The sequence below is a fragment of the Chrysemys picta genome, chromosome 1 (assembly GCF_011386835.1).
Source record: "Chrysemys picta bellii isolate R12L10 chromosome 1, ASM1138683v2, whole genome shotgun sequence".
NCBI classification, from domain to species: domain Eukaryota; kingdom Metazoa; phylum Chordata; order Testudines; family Emydidae; genus Chrysemys; species Chrysemys picta.
Genome location: NC_088791.1, coordinates 112,065,127 through 112,087,159, shown reverse-complemented (window position 1 = coordinate 112,087,159; position 22,033 = coordinate 112,065,127). Strand labels below are relative to the sequence as shown.

General features: G+C 39.3%; 2 protein-coding genes across 51 annotated transcripts in view; one reads left to right on the top strand and one right to left on the bottom strand.

Annotated features, from left to right (window-relative positions):
• CACNA1C (calcium voltage-gated channel subunit alpha1 C) overlaps positions 1–1,679 on the bottom strand; it is a 723,794-nt gene extending 722,115 nt beyond the window's left edge. For 10 of the 34 annotated variants that reach the window (XM_065582615.1, XM_065582681.1, XM_065582712.1 and 7 more), the window contains exon 1: positions 1,133–1,676. In XM_065582615.1, the coding sequence (XP_065438687.1) occupies positions 1,133–1,271 (139 nt within the window). In that variant the 5' untranslated portion in view covers positions 1,272–1,676. Of the gene's footprint in view, positions 1–1,132 lie in introns of all 34 variants that reach the window. The other 24 variants (XM_065582596.1, XM_065582633.1, XM_065582651.1 and 21 more) reach the window with 5 other exon arrangements.
• The window catches only part of DCP1B (decapping mRNA 1B), a 57,183-nt gene that overhangs the window by 21,639 nt on the left and 13,511 nt on the right, over positions 1–22,033 (top strand). For all 17 annotated transcript variants that reach the window (XM_065582863.1, XM_065582897.1, XM_065582844.1 and 14 more), the window contains 3 exons: positions 13,767–13,833; positions 15,537–15,672; positions 21,130–21,258. In XM_065582863.1, the coding sequence (XP_065438935.1) occupies positions 13,767–13,833; positions 15,537–15,672; positions 21,130–21,258 (332 nt within the window). The remainder of the gene's footprint in view (positions 1–13,766; positions 13,834–15,536; positions 15,673–21,129; positions 21,259–22,033) is intronic.

The following is a 22,033-nucleotide window of genomic DNA, read 5'->3' as shown; positions in this document are numbered from 1 at the left end:
TGTTTGGCCAGGAAGACTGATGCTGAAAGTGTATGAAGGAGGGTTAAGGCATATTTAGAGCACTCTGGAGATGTGGGTGAGATTCTTAATGCGGTGGAAAGAGGAATAATTCAGTGTATTTCTGCTAAACACAGCCATAGTTTCCATTTATGGATGTCAGTACATAGGCAATATGCTAGCTGCTCTGAACATGTACTGCTGAGTGTACTGCCAACACTGGGAATTCCGGACATCTTTTCCAGATAAGATAGGCATATGATGCAGAAAAACACAGTAGTTAAAGATGGAATGGATTTTTTTTTTAAAAGAGGGTTACTTTTCATATGACACTTCCCCCCCCCCCCCCCCCCAGCTCCTTGTATAGGATAAAATGGAAAGCATCCATGTTGTTTCCAGGACAGTGAATATGTACATAGTACTTTTGTAAATTGGAGAGCAGAAAATAAGAATCTCAGACAATTAATTCCCCTTTAGAAATCAGTCTTTCCAGCCCCTTTTTAAAAAAAACACACTTAATATTTTGTCTTCAAATAGTGTCTATATACTCTAAAATGTAACCCTGTTCTCCCTACTCCGACCCAAGCCCAGGCCCACACTTTGCCTGTGACTACATTTTAAACTCTGGAATCAAATATTTTTGCTAAAATCCTATCTCGTCCTTTTCTAGATGGAAATGGGGGACTGGAATTATTTAGATGCTTAAAAGTCAGCACGTTACCCAGTGAAGTACACCTCTACCCCGATATAACGCTGTCCTCGGGAGCCAAAAAATCTTACTGCATTATATCGAACTTGCTTTGATCTGCCAGAGTGCGCAGCCCTCCCCCCCCCCCGAGCACTGCTTTACCGTGTAATATCCGAATTTGTTATATCAGGTCGGGTTATATCGGGGTAGAGGTGTACTTGTCTACTTAGCTCTAGAGATCTGAAAATTTCCAGAGCACTCTGTATCCTGTGGCAGTGCATTCATACACACACAATTTCAAAATATATTACCAGCGGTTATTAGAATGCTTTGTTCATCAAAGCTCTTTCAGATATGAAATTGACTGTTCTGTTTCAATAGGAATGGAATACATCACAATAGATTTCAGAATATCATTATGTACATCACTGTATAAAGGGGTCTTACCTCCAGGTTGGATGTAGAAGCAGTTAAGCTGAGTTTCGTGCACCAACTTGCCCTTGTACTTCATCTCAGGTTCACCTGGCAGAAGACTGGGTAGTGGGCGATATGCTGAAGTAGCTTGCCGAACAAAGGCTTGAAACATTTTATACTTCCAAAGGTAGCTTTGCACAGCTGAATCTAAATATTCTGTAAAAGTAGATTCCTGATTGTCAGTGGTTTCCTACTTGAGTATCATTTAAACCTAATAGCTACAAAACTTGCCTAGATGTTAAACCCCTGTCTTGCAAAAGCTCGTGTGACCAAAACCACAGAAACTATTTTCCAGCTATTTGAAACTTAAGCAACGTCTCTTGCATTATCTTTTCTTCCCTAGCTCTTTACTCCTAATCCTTTTCTTGTCCTGCGTGCCTGATGCTTGGTTAAAGCCCTCTCCTCCCCCAGTGGTTTTGCAGGAAAACTTAGATTGAGAAGTGAAGATAATGGGCTCCGTCCGCCTGTCAGCTCATCACCTCACTGAGTCATGGTGATCTCTGGTTTTTGTAAATCACCACTAACTTGTCTGATATCCTCTTGTGTTTGAAGAAAGATAGGTTTTGTCTAGGGGTGAGTGGACCTCAGGCCTGACATAGCCAGAAAACTTCTCCTGGAATGTGAGTTTGGTTTTTTTGTTTTGTTGGGTTTTTTTTTAAACATATAAACTTATGTTTGTAACCCTTTCTCAAAACAATAAAGATAAATAGGGAAGAGAGTGTAGCATGTGATGCATATACTGAATCATTCATGTGTGTAATTGATGTAATACAAGATGCTTGACACTCAATAGATCTGCCTTTGTCAGAGCAAACAGTGAAAATCAGCATTAAACCATATTTTCCATTAAAAACATGAAACCCAAGTATAGGATGGCATACCCTTTAAAGGACAAGGAATGTTTTCTATAATAAAACTCAGTTCAACTGTTCCAGTGTCATTCTACAAAGTTTGCAAATGTGGTTTTTAAAAACCTGAAAACTAGTAACTTAGTGTTGGGGCTCAATCATCCCTGTCTAGGATTATAAATACTATTAATGACCAGCATGGTTTAATTATTATAATTTCTCTGCAATTCAGAGTTTGTGTTAATCAGCAAATGAAAGTAAATTTAAAATATTACATCTGGTTAACTTCGTTCTAGCCAGGATATTGCCATCCTAGAAATATGCATTCCTGTTCTAAAATCTATAACTGTTATTTGCTGATATATTGCTTAAAATTATAATAAATCCTCTCTCCACCCATTCTTGTCATTATTTTACATATTTTTGCACTCCTATGCCTTTCTGAGCTTGTGATTCAGTGATATTGGGGTTATTTTTTATATGAATAACAACCAGAGTTAGCCAGGGTAGAAATTTGTAAAGGATATAAGCCTCGTGCTTCAGGCTCTCTATGGTTAAGCTCATCCATAATTGTCTGTTGTAGAGTTTCTTGAATCTTTTTCTGAAACATCTGGTAGTGTTCAGTGTCTGAGACAAGATATTGGACTAGCTGGACATGCTTTGGCAATTCATTTGCCTTTGTGTCAAACTTTGCAGAAAGTCAGTGTTCACATTCTTTGCTTAACAGGATGTGCTGTCAGCATATACTCCACACAATAACTTATATCTCAACACATCTTTCAATGTGGGGGGGCGGGAAACTTGGGGGGAAAATGAAAATTTAGAACAAATAAAGCCATCAGGGTGTGTAGCTCCATGTGACTAGGTTGAGGTGTTATAAACCTTCCAGGAATGTTTTAATTGGGTTCTTTTTTTCTCTCTCTTTGGTTGGCTCATCTCTTTTTCTTTTTTGGTTTCTATCACATGAACATTTTGTACATCTCACCACACAGAAAATAAAAATCTTCCATAATGCCCTAGAAGAGCTTCTTGTCACTGAAAGATGCAGTGCTGGGATTTAAGTTTCCATAGGCCAAGAGTTGAGGCATTTTTGTATTTTGAATTCATGCCTTTCAGAAGTTGGGGTTCAAGTTTGTAATCAACATATGATTTCCTTAAAATAGGTTCAGCAGACATTAAATTGTCAGTGATTCAGCCACTTTTGCTTCCTTGCTTGAGAGAGCTGAAAGGTCCAGGTGCAAGATTATAGGAGGCAAAGTAGAAAAACAAATGTAGGAAGTAATAGTTCTTGATCAAGAGACAGCCACACATGCAGATTCTTGAGAAATCAAATTACTTACCCTGAAACTATCTTTGAGGGAATTTCCAGTTTGTGCAGAGTTGATGGAAGTATAGCACCAGGAGGTGGGGGTGGATGAGAGAAAGGAAGACAAAGGATGTTGAAGTGTTTCTTTCCCAAAAAATTGTTTGCACTGAAAAAACAGGTTTGTTTTCCCAATATAATTGAAAAGGCACATTTGTTTTCTGGGAGAACCTGTTTTTCCATTCCTCTGCAGATTTTGTAAAATGTGAACCTCCTGATTTGCAGATCCAAGTTCTTATTTAACACACAACTATATTCTATCTTTGGGGGTCAAGAATCCCATTTTCAACTGGGTTGCCTTCCTGCCCTCAGCATTTAAAAAGTGTCTGGCTATTACACCAACAGGAAATTGATGAGCCTGTATGTTCTGCTGAACTAACCTGTTAAACTGAAGGTTTGAAATAGAGAATATGCTACATATTTCTTTTTTAAATCACATTGGTGAAAAACTTGATTTCAAAGCTAAAAGCATAGTGAGTAGCCATACAGACTACTCCACTAAACAATTGTCTTGTTTGAAAAGTCAATCAATCTGCCCGTTTTACAGTAATCTAAACCTTAATTTAAAACACAAACCAAAATTGATAAAATAGAATATATAAATACCCTAAAACCAAAAAAACCCTTAATCAATTAACAAAAGGGGAAAAACAACATCATTCAAAGTATAATCACACTTACTAAAATTCAGGAGTTATAGAAAGGGGGAATTTTAATATCCTGTAGGTTTTCCAGCATTTGAAAATGTATTCGCCATATGCATATGAAAAGGGGATGAAGCTGCCACAAGGTGTCTAAGCTTGTCTTGTAAACACAGTGTGAACTTATCTATGACTAGAATAAACCAAATCCTGTTTACTCCTTTTTTTTTTTTTTCCCTGAGGGAGGCAAGACTGCTTTTTCCCTTCTAAAATCATATTTCTCATTTTCCACTGGAAACTCTATCTGTGGGCAGATTTCTGCATTATTGAAGATAAATAATAGTGAAGTATGGCAGAAGAGAGGGCTGCAGAGGATTCAGTAGAAAATTTCTCTTTTTTCATGTATTACAAAATTTTAAAAGGCCAAGACAAATTGATAAAAGCACAGTCAAAGGGTGTGATGTAAAGATGAACTGCAAAGCTAAAGTGAAAATTGAGCTAAAGGGACACTGGCAACCTGAAATTGCACAATTGCAAAAAGAGTTTAAAGTAGTTTCAGATGCTACACCAGCTTCTGAGTCCCCAGCCAATTTTTATGGCTTTACAATGATAGCTTCCCATTTTTTAAAATGTTTTTCTTACTGCAGTTACTACATGAAAGATCCATCCAAACATAGGAAACTGAAGAAACTGTGAAATTGACCATGCACAAAGTGTTGTCAAATGCACAGAGTAAACAAATGGAAAAAATACAGGGGAAAAAGTTAAGGTAATCTTTACACATTACTCATAACAATAGGTACAAATTTGAGAAAAGTTGGATTTTTGTGCTTGATGGTGTTCCTTTAAGCCCAGAACTGCAAATACGCTTCCATTAACTAAGATCTAGAGAAATTCAGTGCAGAAATAAGCTAAAATGGATCATTTTAGGCAGAGCTGGAAGCAACATCTGTAGTTAAGGTTGCTTAACACTTTCCATTATAAGCCCTTCTTTTCAAATGCTTATAATTTAATTTTTCCAAACTTTTAACCATTTGGGCTGAAAGCTTCCATGTTTGCTCGCTGCCCCAGGCTGGTTTTGTTCACTTGTTTGTTTTGTTTAATTTCAGCAAAAATTGTTCATCTATTTCTGAGAATGAGGTTAGGGGAAAATAGGTAGTTTTACAAATGTTAAATTATTTTCGTTTCTTTGAAGATCTCTAGCACCTCTGGAGTTTGGAGCAGGAACTTGACACTTAGCAGGAGGGTAGCAGGATCGAAGAGGTGCTTTTTGAGGTCCCCAGAAATATACACCCAGATTTTGGCTGAGTTATAAACCTCTGAAAAGTGCTACAATAGATCTTGGTAGAGGCTTTTGGGGAGACATTGTAGGAGCAGCTGCCACTTCTTTAGCTTAGGGGAAGGTAGAGTGGAAATAATGAAGGCATTAGGGGAAGGGGAAGTGCAGCTCTCGTTCCTTGTCTGCTAAAAGCAACATGACAGCTCCCTCTCATCTGCCCAGTTTGGGAGAGCAATGCTTTTTTTATGCTTTCCCTCTTCCTTGTCTACTATTGCAGTGAGATCCTCTTTCTGTTTGTCTACTTTTATCACTGAGATAAGGTGGGCTGAGAGCCAGAAAAAGACCAGGTGTTCTAGTTTCATCTCTTCCACTGGCTGGTGTTAATAATCATGTGCACTTTCTAGCCCTTTTAATTGAGCAAGGTCTCCTACTCCTACCTTAGGGCTGGTCCACACTAACCCCCCAGTTCGAACTAAGATACACAACTTCAGCTACGTGAATAACGTAGCTGAAGTTGAAGTACCTTAATTCGAAATACAAGGTACTTACCACAGGTCCATACGCGGCAGGCAGGCTCCCCCGTCGACGGCGCGTACTCCTCTCGCAGAGCAGGAGTACCGGTGTCGACGGCGAGCACTTCCGGGATCGATTTATCGCGTCTAGACAAGACGCGATAAATCGATCCCAGAAGATCGATTGCTTACCGCCGAACCCGGAGGTAAGTATAGACGTACCCTTAGAATGCAAATATCACTCCCCATTTTACAGATTTTGTAACTGAGGTAGTAATAGGTGAATTATGGCACAGCTGGGAATAGAGACCGGGACCAGATTATGTGCTATGCCTGTAGCTCAGGATGAGGAGGAAAAAGTGACTCTAAGCCACCTTTTTGCCTCCCAGAGTCTGTTATGCCTATTGACTATTTTACTGCCAGATTTTTGTGGTTATAGATTTCTACGTTACGGTCAGATCATTTGTTGTAAATGAGGGCCTTGCCTCCCATCTTTGGTTTTGATAGTGTGCCCTGAGAAGTTTATGGAGACAACTGCATTCCAGATCTTTATGAGGAATAATGCAGATTACCTTTGAAGCCCTCTACTGATGGAATATTATGAGAAGGACAGTCTTGTAGTTGAGACTCAGAAGATCTGGGTTTAATTTCCAGATCTGTCACAAACTTCCTAATGTTACCTTGAGCAAGTCACTTAATCTCTGTCTCAGTTCCCCATCTATAAAATGGGGATCATATCTCCTTTCATCTACCTTTTGTCAATCTTGAGTAGAAACCAACTTTTACTATGTATTTGTTCAGTGCCTGCACAGTGGGGCTCCAGTCTTACTTGGGGCCTCTACGCATCACTGTAAAATAAAGTAATAATGACTACTTATCAGGAGATATTGACAGACTAACAGCAACAAATCTCCTACCTTTATGTTGGTGTCACAAGTCATATTGGTTTACAGATGATCTGGGACTCAGGAAGTGGCGGGAGAGGAGGGTAGAATGACAGTGGAGGAAAATTCATGCTAAATCCAGGACCGGCGCAACCCATTAGGCAACCTAGGCGGTCGCCTAGGGCGCTGCAATTTGGGGGGCGGCGACCATGGCAGTATTTCAGCGGCGGGACCTTCCGCCGCTTCTGTGGGGGGGGTGGCATTTCGGGACGGGACCTTCCGCCTCCTAGGGCGGCGGAAAAGCTGGCGGCGCACCTGGCTAAATCAGATCACAGGACAGAGAATTTCTGTCTTTCCATATCATAACTGGAACAGGCAACTATATCATTCGCTACACTTCCTGTAACATCAGCGTCAGCTGAATTGTCCATGGGAACCTAGTGAACACAATTTGCCTTTGGGGTCTTTTGCAGAAGAAATAAAGAACCCACTGAAGGGTTTTTCCATCTACTTCCACAAATGTTTGCAGATGTATCAACGAGCTCAGAAGTTGCTGATAGAGCTAACATGAATTTTGGGGCAGTCTGGTGCACCCAATTTGCTTATTACTGATATAGAGTTGAGATTTTCTTGTAAGGAACATTTTTTTTTATTTGTTTTGCTGAAAAGAATCTAGTCTGGTGTGACCAACACAGTTAGGGCAGAGCCACGAGCAAGATCTTATAAACAAACTACCGTCTCTATTTGAGTAGTGTCCTGTTTTGCAGAGTGAGGTTTAAGATGTATTGTTGCAGCTACATCTGATAATCTGTGATCTGGGTTCCTTCCCTTCCTGGCTGGTAAAAGACCAGAGGGAAGGCTTGGGGTCCATTTTATTAACAAGAATTGTTAAATGCTTCATTTTTAAGACCGGATTCCAGCCACAATTAAACAGATGGTGGTGAGGTCCTTACACAAAAAACGGTCTCTTGACTTTAACAACATTGCCAATTTACTGCCCACTCTCTTAACCATCTGCGTTTCGGGAAAGATGGTTGAGAAAGTTATTTGAACAATTCCCTGCTAGTTTGGTTTTAAAGGTGACCTGTGAAGCTTTTTATTTGGGGAGTGGGGTGGGGGAGAGGGAGAAGGGCAGGGAGGCAGAATTTTCCCCCATGTCTTTTGTGTTGTGTAAAGATAACTCTGAAAATGATTTTATTTTCCTTCAATAAAATATTTTTCCTGCTTGTTTTTTTCACCTTTGAAATAATGAAAATATTATGTCTTCCTATCCCTGTTTATGTTGAAAGTGGATTTGGAGTTTTATCAGCCTTTTAATTGAAGGAGAGGATTCTTCAGTCTTTAACAGAGAGCTTTTTTCCTAGCTGCTTGTTAGGCGTTTTAGTTACAGTTAGCAAAAGCAGAGAGTTTTAGTCTTAATAAAAATCACTTTCCTGCTCAGTTAATCAGGTTTTACTTCCTTGATAGTTGTGATGTCACAAACCTGTTAATTCTCGAGTTGTCCACAGAGTTTTCTAGGAAAATGGCAGATCTGACCTGAATTTCTATCGTAAAAAGCAAAAGGAGACAAAACAAAACAAAAACACTTTTCAAGTCATCTTTGCCTCAGCTATACATCATAGAGAAAACAAAAGGGCACAAACTCTCCCCCTTTTCCTCCCCCCCCCCCCCTTTACAGGTCATCTTTAAATGTGGGCTTAGCAAAGAGATGGCATTTTATTTATGATTGACAGTGACTGGCAACAAAATAGTTGAGAGAGGAACAGCTTATATGGGAATACAGACCTTATATACGTTATGTTTCATGGGGGTTTAATATTGATAGGCTTTAAAGTTACTTTTCTTTATCAAGATGAAGATTCCAGAAAAAGAGTTTTTTCTCATGCGTTTTGGGGTTTTATTTAATTTAAAATTTCCCAGGAATTTAATCAGTATTAAAAAAAAATTTTTTTTAAAGGATGATTGATAAAAAACAAACATGAAGGGTCCGGTGGGGGTGAGGGTGTGAAGGCAGCCCAGTGTTCATGGGAAGGCAGCGGCCTTCCATTCCCTGCAGGCTTGTTGCTGCAGAAGTCGGGCAGTCTCGGCTACCAGGGCCCAGTTCTCTGCGTGTCTCACTTGCCTACTGTGCAAGGGAAGCAGTTGGAGCCACTGTGAAGGGCCGGAGTCAGGAGGAGGCTCTGTCTGGCAGAGAAAGCAGACCAGAGCTATTGCCTGTGTCCCTACTTGTCTCATTCCCCTACTGCACAGGGAGTCGGGAGATGAGGCGAGATGCGCAGAGAGCCCCCTTGGCTGCCAGAATGTGGCTCCCTGCCTGTCTTGCTACCCCTCGGCACAGCAGCAGCTGCCGAGTGGCAGTTGACTTCTGTGCAGGCGCACTGCGCCTTTTGGCAGGGGCACTGCAAGGACAGAGCCAGAGCCAGAGCCAGGTCCAGGGCATTCCAGCATTTGCAAAATTCAGGTTAAAATTGATAAAATCCAAATTCTTGTTTGTGTCAAAACCCAGGAATTTGGGGTGGGGGAGGGTCAATTTGATAAAAACCAAAAACAAAGAGTCTTACTTATAGCCCAGTTCCAAAACAGAAATTACTGTAAATTCCTTAGAGAGACAAGGCGGGTGAGGTAATATCTTTGATTGGACCAACTTCTGTTGGTGAGAGAGAGAGAAACTTGCAAGCAACACATAGTTCTTCTTCAGCGACCAGCATGGCTACAACTACACTGTAAAGTCCTTGGTTTTTGAGGGAACTGGAGATGATGAAATGGATAACTGATCATAAGTTTGTTCAAACTTATTTTTAGTTTTGCTGATGGATGAATGTTGAGTGACTGTTGCCAGGATTCTTTTCTAATCAGTTATTTTTATGCTGAACGTTCCAGAAACTCGTGACAGAGTCACTTCAAGACTTTTTTTCACCTGGATAAGTACATGCCAGCTTCCTCAAAAGTGGTCTAATATGTCTGTATTTTTGACATTTTGAGAAGGAATTGCAGATTTACAGTGTCTAGTATGTTAACTAGCATATATTTTAAAATTTCTGATTTAAGTAGAGCTTAATCAAGTTGATGCTTACTAAAAGATGACCTAATCTGACCTTGATTGGCCCAAGTTGTGTGGCTCCAAGGTGTGCTTTGCACCTGATTTGTCAGAAACCTTGGGGGGGCGGTGCTGCATGGCTGAGTAAATGAAATTTTCAAACTGTTGGAACTAAGGATAAGGCTGAAAAGATTACCTTTTTGGGTCAGTAAGCCACCTGAGGGAAAACTGGCATTTCAGAATCTCCAAGATCAACTCAAGCCTCTACTATAGTATCTCTAGATGTGGGGGGGTTAGCCACAAAATAAGACTAGAATTCTAAGCAGGAAGCTTTATAATTGGCTTTGATGTGGTTTAAACATATTAAATAATTTAGTTTCCGTAGTAAGCCATTGACAGGCTTTAAATCATTGATTTGATTCACCTTGGTAAAATTCTTTAGTTAGGACTTGAAACCAAACAGCCACTTTCTTAGAATCCTGTTTAGAATGTATAAGGATTGATTATTTTTAATATTAATCCTATGATTTAACTAGTTAGACTGGAATTAAATCATCAAACTCGATGATTTGATACTGATTTTGATTTGATAGTTGTAATGCTTTATTTCTAGTTTAGTTTATTATTAACAATAGTTTAGTTTTGGTGATATGTTTTCTTGATTTTGTATTTCTTTAAGACTCTTAATAAAATTTATAAGGTTGATACTGAGTCACATTTCTTTCAGTAAGCAGTATGAATCTGACCAGCTCCCCCTAATTAGTTCTTGGTTCTTACAGAGTCCATGTGGTTTTGTTAGCTCTATCAACATCTTTTGATATCATTGTCCATGATGTGTTTGTTTTGCTAACACCCTGCAAACCCTTACAGGAATGGATAAAAGAGGCCTTTCAGTAGATTTCTTTTTTCCTCTGGAACAGATCTCAAAGGATGAGGAGTATCCTTTTCCTCCTTTGTTAAATATGTAAGTATAGTGTGGGGGAAGCAGACACACATTTTGGTGTGTGAGATTACCACTTGGCAGATGATACTCAGATCTAATTTTTTGTTTGTTTTTTGCCAAACACTGCCTGATAGAGTTAGAGGAATGGATAGGAGCAATCTGGTTTAGACTCAGTCTAGGTGAGACAAATTATTGTAATAAGTACTAGAATGCTTCTAGAGAATTTGGTGGTGTCTGAGTTCAACTTTTATTACAGGGATATGCCAGGCCGCTGCCATTACAGTTTTTGTAGTCTGGTGTCATTTTAGATTTATTGATGCTCCTGGATTCTTAGTACTAACTATAGTATGTATTGCCTTTCCCATCTGTGACTGGCTAGGAGCGTTTGGCTGTTCCACTCTTAACTCAGACTTTGCCCCAGTAATCCATGACGTAGTAATCTAAGGGCTAGTCTATGCTGGCAGTGCTAAAGCGCTGCTGCGGCAGCGCTTTAACGTGCCTTGTGTGGTTGCAGCACAGCGCTGGGAGACAGTTAAAAAAACCACCTCCACGAGGGGCGTAGCTACCAGTGCTGGGAGCGCAGCTCCCAATGCTTGTGCACTATCTACACTGTCACTTTACAGCACTGAAACTTGTTGCGCTCGGGGTGTGTTTTTTCGTGAATAGCGTAGCTGAATTCGACAGAGGGTCCTGTGGCACCTTTGAGACTAACAGAAGTACTGGGAGCATAAGCTTTCGTGGGTAAGAACCTCACTTCTTCAGATGCAAGTAATGGAGATTTCCATTACTTGCATCTGAAGAAGTGAGGTTCTTACCCATGAAAGCTTATGCTCCCAGTACTTCTGTTAGTCTCAAAGGTGCCAGAGGACCCTCTGTTGTTTTTTACAGATTCAGACTAACACGGCTACCCCTCTGATACCTGAATTCGACGTATCGCAGCCGACTTACCCCGCTGTGAGGACGGCGGCAAAATCGACCTCTGCGGCTTCCCGTCGACGGCGCTTACTCCCACCTCCGCTGGTGGAGTAAGAGCGTCGATTCGGGGATCGATTGTCGCGTCCCGTTCGGACGCGATAAATTGATCCCCGAGAGGTCGATTTCTACCCGCCGATTCAGGCGGGTAGTGTAGACCCAGCCCAAGACTGAGCACTGGTTAGCCTACCCCGGGTGTGAAAAGCCAGGCACTCCCTTGTGTGTAACACTACGACTTCTGGGGGCACATCTATCTCATGGTTCTTTGTGCTGCAGTGATTGTTTCTCTCTGAGTTGCGGACAAACGTATCTGTCCTTTCGGGAGGGCATTGGAGGACGATAGCCCTCAAGTGATTTTGCATCCTTGCTGCAAAGAGGGCAGATTGCCAGCCTGAGTGAAAGTGCAGCCCTGGCTCTATACTTCCAGTCGGGCCAGGTAGCCTGGGTTGAAAGCTTAACTTAATTCTGGTGGGAGGTTTCTATAGGTGGACTGGAAGGGAGTTAAGGTCAACATCTGAGTAAGATCCTAGGCTAACTGTGCAGTGAGGACATATGCCTTCAGGATACCTGAGAAAAGGACTCAAACCTTTAACTGATGTGGTGGAATGTCACTTGAATAGGCCAGATCACTTTAGTAGTCAACATTCTATGCTCTGTGATCAGCACTTGTTGTCGTTTGTTTCTGGGTGCATGTCAAACTGTTCATTGTAACATATGAAATCTAAAATGGTCTGTTACCCAGGTAGAGAGAGCTGCTCTCTGTTCATGTTCTGTCACAGGAATTGAAATCTGCTTGGTCTCTCTTGCTATTGGTTCCAGATTTTAAATTGTCCATGGCCAGAAGTGGTAGGGTGTTCCTGTTAGCCCATGTTAACAAACAGGGAGATTATTGTGTTCCGTTGACTTGTAATTGATTTTAGTGATGTAAATCTCCCAGGTGTCAAATATAAATTTCTTAAAAAACAAAACAAAATCCAAAACTCAGTCACACAAACACCTGATTTAGCAGTTTATGATTATACCAGTGATAGGACGAGGAATAAAGATTTTTGAACTAAAGATACAGCAGGCAACTATGGTCTTACACTATGACCACTCCTATCTTAGAGACCCATTTACAGTACAGTAGCACCTTGACACAATTAAAATACAAGTTGAAAATGACTGGGTAGATGGGACTTTGCAGAGCCTTTACAATGGTTTGGTAAAACTTTTTTATTGTTATTGTTACTGTTTGTAGTGTAAACAGGACCTAACAGAACAATGAATTTTTCAAATATTTTGTATAAAAAAGGATGTTTAGTTTTTTGAGTTTATGCATACTCTGTTAGTAATTAGAGATCCTAAAACAGATCCCATGTTTAGTTTTAAAGGTTTGAAATTTAACATTCCTGACCTTTATTGGTTTGTGTTATAAACTCAGTGTTTTTAAATGTAAGTTTTAAAGTTTAATTTTCTTTTCTGTATAGGATGTTCATTATTTGCACAATTCACACCAACAGCTCTGTTGCATATTTATACATGAGTTTTGGAACCATCACAGCCTATGGTATAAAATGTCTTATTTAGACAAGTAATAAAATCATCATGACACTACTCTGAAAATTAATGATACACACCATATATAGTTTTAAAATGTGCTGTTCATTGCCTATTTAGTTTGTGTCCTCCTCCCCCCACCCTGCCAGGGCATTGTGATTAAATCATATTTAAAGATAATCTTTTGGCAAATTTAACTTCAGTCCTTTTTTAGTTTTACAAATGACTTGCAAATAACAAATGGCTGAAAATTTGAGGGGAAATGGGGTGTAGGGCTCATTGCACTTCTGTGCCTTACAAACAGCTGTAAACTAATTTTCTTTTCAAATGTTAACAAAGTCCTTTCCAGCTTAAACCTCCTATGCCAAGTTTTCATTCCACAATAAAGCTGTGGAAATAGATGTGTAGGATAGAAGATAGATATATATATATATACAGAGAGAGAGAAAGAGATTTTAAAGAAACATTTTAAAAAATAATCCTTTGCAAGTCACCATTAACTACCCACTCCAAAGAGAGTTGCTGTCAGGTGGAATACTATGTATGAGAAGATAGATGCTCATAGTTTGTGTTTGATGTGCATTTACAGTGTCCATTTATGGAATTTGGTTTTATGATAAGGAAGAATGCCAAAGAATTGCAGAGCTCATGAAAAAGTAAGTGATGATGGGTAAACAAGATTTTTGTGCTCTTTATGTGTATGTACATCTGTATATACATGCACATTATATTGCTTGGATGGTATTACACCTCTGAACATTAACCCCATTTATACTGAACTTGTTGAAAATAAGATTGTGTCACACATCACTAAATACTATGTATTTAAAAATAAATGTGTAAACAAAATACAATACCTTTACATAATTCGGTATCTCTCAAATTATATCAGAATGTAATGGGTCATCTGATTTATTCTCTAAAACCTAACGGATCTATTTCGGAGAGTGTCTCAATGAAAAAGTACTACATTGGGGTTAAAATCGATAATTTCTCCCCCCCCCCCCCTCTTTTTGGGGACCTATAGTTTGAAAAGGAATTACCGTTGCAAGTGTGCAAGAAAAAGAAAAGGGGTAAGTGGGGGGAGGGGACATTCATAAAGGATGCCTGCAGGTTTTTTCTTTATTTTTATATGTCCTTTCCATGTTAACCTTGAACAACTCCTTCTATTTCTCCTTTTTTTTTTTTAACAAAATGTGCAAGATTAAGTTTTGTCATTTTTCTGAAACATAAGGCTCTGACTTCAATATATTTGCTTAATAAAACAATTTTCAGTGTGTTTTATAAGCTCTAATTATACAATCAAATCAGAGATCGAACACCTCACATAAAACCGTATATATTCTGTGCAACATTTCATTTCTGATAGTATTACTGATGTCCACTGATCTAGCTTTTTCACTGCTTTCTTTAAGAGTCCATTGCTGGCAGAGCCCATCCCTTCTCTGCCTACTGCTCTATATCTAATGGCTGGCTCCTTTACCCTGCTATATGCCTGCTTTTTGGCAACATTTGTTTGTTTCTTTTTGATGGGGAAGGGGTTGGAGGTGCTTAATTTTTGATAAAATGTTCTAATCAAAGTTTTTGAGGCCTTAGGGTATGTCTACACTGCAGCACTAGTAGACATACATACAGTGAGAAATACAGCGGTCTATAAGACAGCAAAAAAAAATAAAAAATCACCACTGCATGTCCTACAGCGCTGAAGTGGCTAAATTGTGACCCAAGAAATAATTGATAGAGAAACAATTTACAGAAATAAGCAATGATCCCTAGGAAACCTGGGCTTTTAACAGCTAATGTTAGTTAACTAGCTCAAGTTGCAGTTGGTGGTGATTAGGTACTCTCAAACTGATAATTTACTACAATAAAGACTAGTTTTCACAGGATTCATGCTATTGGAAACCATGTGTAGTGGTTTATAATAACAGCATTTCATATAGATTAAAAAATACCCTGTAGCTCAGCCAAGTGGCTGTGTGCTAGAACTCTCAGCATTCTGCTGCAATTATAAAACAGCTGGGGCAGGAAATTGGTCACTTACTACAAGTTAATGACTGAATTGTGTCTGTTCCCCACCTCCCACCACCAGTCAGAACTGAATAACACAATAAATTCCCTGTACCTTCTGGCTATGGAACCTGTGATTGAGTTTCAGAAATTCAAGTCTTTATGGCCCTGTGTGCACAGAATTTGGAGGAAACTTCATCTTGTCCCCAGTCAAGCCATTCTTTTATATAGACTGCAAAAATATATAGACTTCTAGAGTTTTGTTTAATGATTAAAAATAATTGTGGTTGAACTTGATATTTTCATTTATTTCTGTCTTATGGATTCCCACTTTACCCCTCACTTCCAGTCTAACTCAGCAGGAGCAATTCAAAGCACGGCACGGGGCTGGAGCAGGAGCCTCTCCAATGATCCAGAGCTCTGGTGATAGCAAGGAAGTGGATATCTTACGGATGCTTACTAAGGCCAAAGATGAATATACCAAGGTGAGTTTTGTTCTGTGTAAAATTTCCTTTGGGCATCATGATAACATGACACCACCTCTTGTCATTTTGTTTTCTAATGGATTTATGTTCTTTTTGTAAAATTACTTTGCAAACACCAAATAATTACAGGGTGTTGGAGCAGTATGCCTGATGTGGTTTTCCCTGTCAAAACATGCAAAACAATTTCATGTTTGTGTATCAGTATCTTCTACGGAAAATAATACATATAGGATTTTTTGTTTTTCTGTGGGGGCATTAAGTGATCATAGAATCATAGGACTGGAGGGGACCTTGAGAGGTCATCTAGTCCAGTCCTCTGCACTCATGACAGAATTAAGTATTATCTAAGTGATGTGAGCTTATGGGATACATTTCAGTGACTTTGATTTTTGACACATGAATCTCACATACTCCTTGCGTATTCATTGGTGCCTAAGAGCTGTAACTTCTTTGATGTGGATGACATGCTCGTGGTGGCTTCTAGCTTCTGGGAAGTTATTCTCAGTCTCTTTGACAAATATCTAATGTATTTTCCATACTTTAGTTTTGGTTGAGAATACCCCTACCTAGCATGTAAGTAACTGTTTTTAAATGTAGTTGGTGAGATGTAGTTTAGTCATTGATGGATGGAAATGAAAAGGTTTGAAACCTAGTATAATTTGAACCCACATGCTTCCTCTGTGTTCTGGAGTTTCTAAGACACCTAAGTAACAAATGGATTAATTAACTTTCTTCTCTTTATTACTGAGCAGCCCAAAATGTTTTACCTTTCAGAATAAAAGTCTAATCATTTCAATTATTCATATCAATAGTGTAAATTATTTCAGCACCTCCGTTGGATCCTGCTGCTGTTTGCTCTCTTTCATATGGCGCACCATTGAATAATGAGCTCATAACATATTAGAGTTTTGTATCTGGGAATATATTTTTTTTTAACACAAGCAATTTAAAGAGAGATGATTTTATTTCTTTTGTGAAATGTGGTTACTAATAAGATTTTAAGCAAGGCTGTAGTGAATTTTCTCGGCTCTCATGAAATGTAGCCTTTGTTTCTTGTGGCAGAGCTGCTTTTGAAGCCAGCATCTTGAGACCTGTTCTGTGTAAGAGGTGGGTTTAATGCTTTAAACAGATGACAAAAAGGAGACTTGTTGGTGTAATTTAATCCTGAATTGTTACCTAGGCTTGGATCAAAACTTTGTTGCTTCATATACAATAAAGTGTTTACAACTAATTTGAATAGCCACTATTGAAAAAACTGTAATGGTACCTTCTGGAAAATCTAAACCAACATCAGGCTTGTGCTCAGATACCTTGGTGATGAATGAATGATAGACAGAGAAAAGTCTCTCCCTCTCCCTTTATACATATACATTTATGTAGTAGGATAATAGAGGAAGAGAAATACAAAAATATTTTGTTCGGAAATATGTGTGCAAACAAAATCTGAATATTTTGTAAATTTGTTGCTGTTGCTTATGCCCCACATAATCCTATGTTTGTGGCAGCATAATTGGTTGCCAAGGAAATATTCTGCAACAGAGCACTTTGCCTTCAGCTGGGGCATAAGCAGCAGGAATAGCTGACCTGGTACAGACTAGAGATCATGTTTTCATGCCAGTGTCCTTAGTAACATAAAATTACGAAAGGAGGAGGGGGACAAATAGTGACACACAGATTTATTTTTACATTAAATCAGGAGTATCATTTCAGAAAATTTTGGGAGGAGGGGGTCAAAGTTGCATCAGCATCTAGAACATTGTTATAGGATATATTATATCCTGCAGAGTTCGGAGAAGGGGTAAAAAGACATAATGGAGTATATAGACCTATGAAAAGTCAGAGGAGGAAGGCAAACCAAGGTCTGGGGGAGGCAGCTATCCCCCTTGCCTCATAGCAGATGACACCCCTACCTCAAATGCCACTATACTTCATAACTACCGTGATTTTTGGCCACTTCATGACTGTTATACTTTCTTGCCAGCTTATGTCTCAAGACTCATTGTGCTGAAATCAGCTTGTCAAGTCTGCTTATTACCCCTTCTGCAGTCTCTGTGATTCGGGAGGATAATGGAAGCCTGGTGTGCCATAGAGTAGGAACAGACAAGATAAACAAGCAGGTTTTAGTGCATTCAAGAGGTCTGTTTTCTTTCATTTAAGTCCAGTGGTAAAATTCTCCAAAGAGCCGAAGTGACTTAAGACTTAAGGGCATGTCTATATTGTTGTACAGCTCAGACTAAGGGGGGGTGAATAGCGGTGTGCATCAAAGTGCTGCTCTGTAACTCCCCGTGTGGATGCTGCATGCACAAACTTAAAGGTGAAGGAACTCCAGAGGGACCTAACAAAGCTAGGTGAATAGACAACACAATGACATGTGCCATTCGGTGTTGATTAATGCAAAGGAAACTGTTCTTAACACAAATATCTATTTTAATGTTTTTGGCACACTCTTCCCTCTTCCATACTGGATCTTCAAATTGTTGTTCTGATGTTGTCTTTCTAAGCTATCCATATGTAACAGGTTTTAAAGGGCAACTGCAAAGCAAAAGTGAAACTTTAGTTAAGCCCAGATTTCTGTCCTCATTAACCAGGTCTTGGGGCATTGAGCATAGAAATCAATATAAACTCATTTTTTAAGAAGTTTCTCTTGCCCTCTGCGAAATCCTCTTGGTACTTCCTAGTTCATTTGAAGAGCTCCTAAAATTCACCATTGTGTGCCATCAAATACCACAGCCTGCGCTTGAATTGACGAGACTTCTGACATTTGAGATACCCCAGACATCTTCAGTGAACTAGTGTATTTTACACCGAGGGGGAAAAAATTGTAGCAGGTTAGCTTATATAGCTCTCTGTGTTGAATGCTGCCCACCCAGCCTAGCCAGCGGGCATTCAGTACAGCATTTTATAGTTAACTCAAGTTCCATTTTTGCTTTGCAGTTCTCCTTTCAGGGCAAAGTTTACTATTTGGTTGTCATAGTTTCCTAGTCCTGTTGCGTGAAGCAGTTGCTGACCTTATGCCAGATGGGCACAGCATGAAGGAAGATTCAAGAACTGAACTAACGTTTTCCACCTTGCTGCTAGCAGCCCTTTTAGCATGTCTGTGTTTGTGCCTCCAAAAACCAGTGCTGAAGGCAGCATCTGAGCCAGAGGTTGAAGCAGAACAGCAGGAGCCCAGGTGTATGAATTGAACTTTGATGCTCCTTCATGACATTTCCTCCCCTGAGCACCATTGTAGGAGTTACATGCCTGTCCACACAGCCACTGAACTATTTTTGAGAAGTAGTTGACAGGGCAGTTCCCTCAAGCCCAGCATTCCATAGAACCAGGACATATATACCCTGCCTTCTCTAACAGTCATCAAGATCTTCTTTACTGGCCTCCTCATACAGTCATTGAACTAATCTGTCCCTCTCTTTCTCATTCGTTTTCCCATGGTGATAGGTGTATTAGAAATGGATGCACTGGATAGTTTTCAGTCCACTCTGCCTTGTATATCTCTCGAGTTTATTTTTAACTGTTCGGTAGCTATTCTGGCTTATGATCAGTCCTTTGAATCCTGCCAGGTTTGCGTCTGCTACCCAGACCACCCTGTCGTTTCTTTAGTAATAGTACCACCATAGGACCTCAGAGCCCTTGCCATGTCCAGGACCCCACAGTGCTAGGCACTGGATAGACACAGAATGAAAAGATGGTCCCCACCCCCAAGGAGCTTACATTCTAAGACAAGAGCCAGTACATGGATATAGACACATGGGGGAGTACAACGAAACAGTAAGACATGGGTCAGCATGATAGGCAATGGTCTCTGAACACCAAAAGCCTAAGCCCTATTGTTTTAGTAATTGCATAGGAACTGTATCAGACCCGTGGTCCATCTGTTCCATTATTCTATTTCCAACAATGCATAGAACCAGACGCCTCAGAGGAAGGTGTACAAGCCCAAAGTCAACAGTTAAAGAATGATCTGGACATAAGGAAAGCTTTTTCCTAATATTCATCAGTTAGAGGTTGGTTTATGCTCTGAAGAATGAGGATTTATAGTTCCTCCACATTTTTGTTTGTTGTGTCTAATTAACTTGTTCTTGTTATTAGTAGAAATATTTAATCCTTCTGTGAATCCTGCTTATCTCTTGGTCACAGTAGTATCTTGTATCAGAGTTCCACGGGCTAATACTGCTTTCTTTATACAGTGCATAATTTCCTTTTATCAAATTTATATTTGTTGTCATTCAATTATGAGAGGGTAAAGAAAAGCATTTGATTTACCTTTTCTGTACTATTCATTATTTTGTATACCTCAAGCATGTTTCCTCTTATTTGCGTCGTCTCTAAACTAAGTATTTCCAGTTTCTCTTCATATTTTAGTCTTTCCATACTGTTAATCATTTTTATCGAGCATCTCTGAATCCCCTTCTACTTCTGCCCTATCCTTTTTGAGATAAGAATACCAGTTAACATATCAGTATTTAACAAGAGAACATACCGACTCACATGCTAACCAATCACATACTTCAATTTTTTTTTAAAGATTTTAAGTGTGTATAAACTATACATGTTATCTGACTGTCGATGGCATGAGACTGTTATCTAGAGGAGATCAGCAAATATAACCCTCAACCCTAGGAAAAAAGATTTAAAATATAGTCCTCCCTTACAACCCTGTTTTAAAGAAAACCCAGAAACTAGTAAAAATAGTAAACAAAGTGATTTACTGTATGGCATTATTTTTATAGGCCACCTCTACATTTTGTTCCATGTAATTTTCAGTGGAAAATCTATAGGATACCAGCTTTCAAACTGTCACACTCATGTTCTTTAATCGTCTCTCCATTTCTCTTTCTTCTTTTTCCTCTTCCTTTTTGAAAACCAGCAGCAATCCACACAGGAGCATTCGAGAAAAAGGAATGTGCGTTGAATTGCTTTTTTGAGGGTGGCAGTTGTCTCTCAATAGAGCTATATCTGCCAGGCAAGCTGAAATTATGAGGTTATGAAAGTACTAATGTAAAATATGTAAAATGTGCCTATTGATAGCCTATAAATATATGTGCATATAAATCCTTCAGGTACCTAAGCTACTTTCAAGCCATAACAGAACTAGCTGTTCACTGATAGTGAAAACCTGTGGCTGTGGTCTGGTCTCTAAGGTGCCAGGTTGGTTTTGCCTTATGTACAGGAAAAGACGAGGAAGGGAATTGTTTTTTTTCTTTTTTTCTTTTTTAAAGGCTCACATACAAAGCATTGCGGACTTGAGTCCGTAAACTTATGCTAACGTTCCTAGGAACTGAAATTGACTTCTATTCAGTATCCTCATTTATCACAATCAGTTGTCAGGCTTGCAAGTGGTGGTATTTCTTGAGGACTTAACCAGTTTGGGATTTTATGATACAAAGTTAGGGGAGAACATCCCTTAAGAAAGTGGTAGTTTCTTTCATTCCAAAATATATTTTATTTCTGTTGCAGTGTAAGACCTGTTCAGAGCCAAAACAAATGACCAGTTCCTCTGCTATCTATGACAACCCTAACCTGATCAAACCAATACCAGTGAAGCCCAGTGAAACTCAGCACCAACAAATACCTCAGCAAGGCAAGGTACACTTTATTTTGCACTCTGACTAGTGCTGCCATAACATATCCGGCATGGGAGGATGCTTGCGTAGATCAAATAGTACAATAATGCGAAGTGGAATTAGGATAAATGGGATGGTCTTAATGCAAAATTGATATCTCTTTACAAAAAATAGCTTTTTTGTGTAAAATGGTTATTTAAAACATAGATGTTGTATGCTGAGTCAAGCAAAAACAATTGATCTCTCAATTCAGGAATGTTGTTGTGGTTGCAGGCAAACCGCCAACTAGCCAGTGGAACACAGCTTATTTTATTATTCATTTATTAATTTAAATTTGTACAAATGCCTTTCCATACATGATAGATGCCTTTCATATAACTTAAAAATACATCACAATGCAAAATCCAGCAAACTACATCCATTCTGCCATGGTAAGGTGAAAGACAGAAAGTGACACTACTTCCCACAAGGACAGAAGGTTCCTTTCTTCCCCTTCATAACCTTTTTGAGCTTTTCTAATATTTTATTAGTGACTGTAAGAGGAGACCCTTCTCTGTAGGCATTGAAAGTGAAGTTGGTACCTTTTTTCTGGAAGCAGCATTTTTCTCACAGACCAGGAGTTTCAAGGCTGTTTAAAAATCCTTTCCTCCCACATGACACAATCATTAAATAATCCTCTTGAGAAGAGGAAGTGTAGGTCAGTTGTCTTGGCTGTTCCTTAGATACTGCAAGGTAACACTTCAGACAGTTAATGTAGCTTAATGTGCACAAGAACTGTGTTCACTTATTCTCTTTTT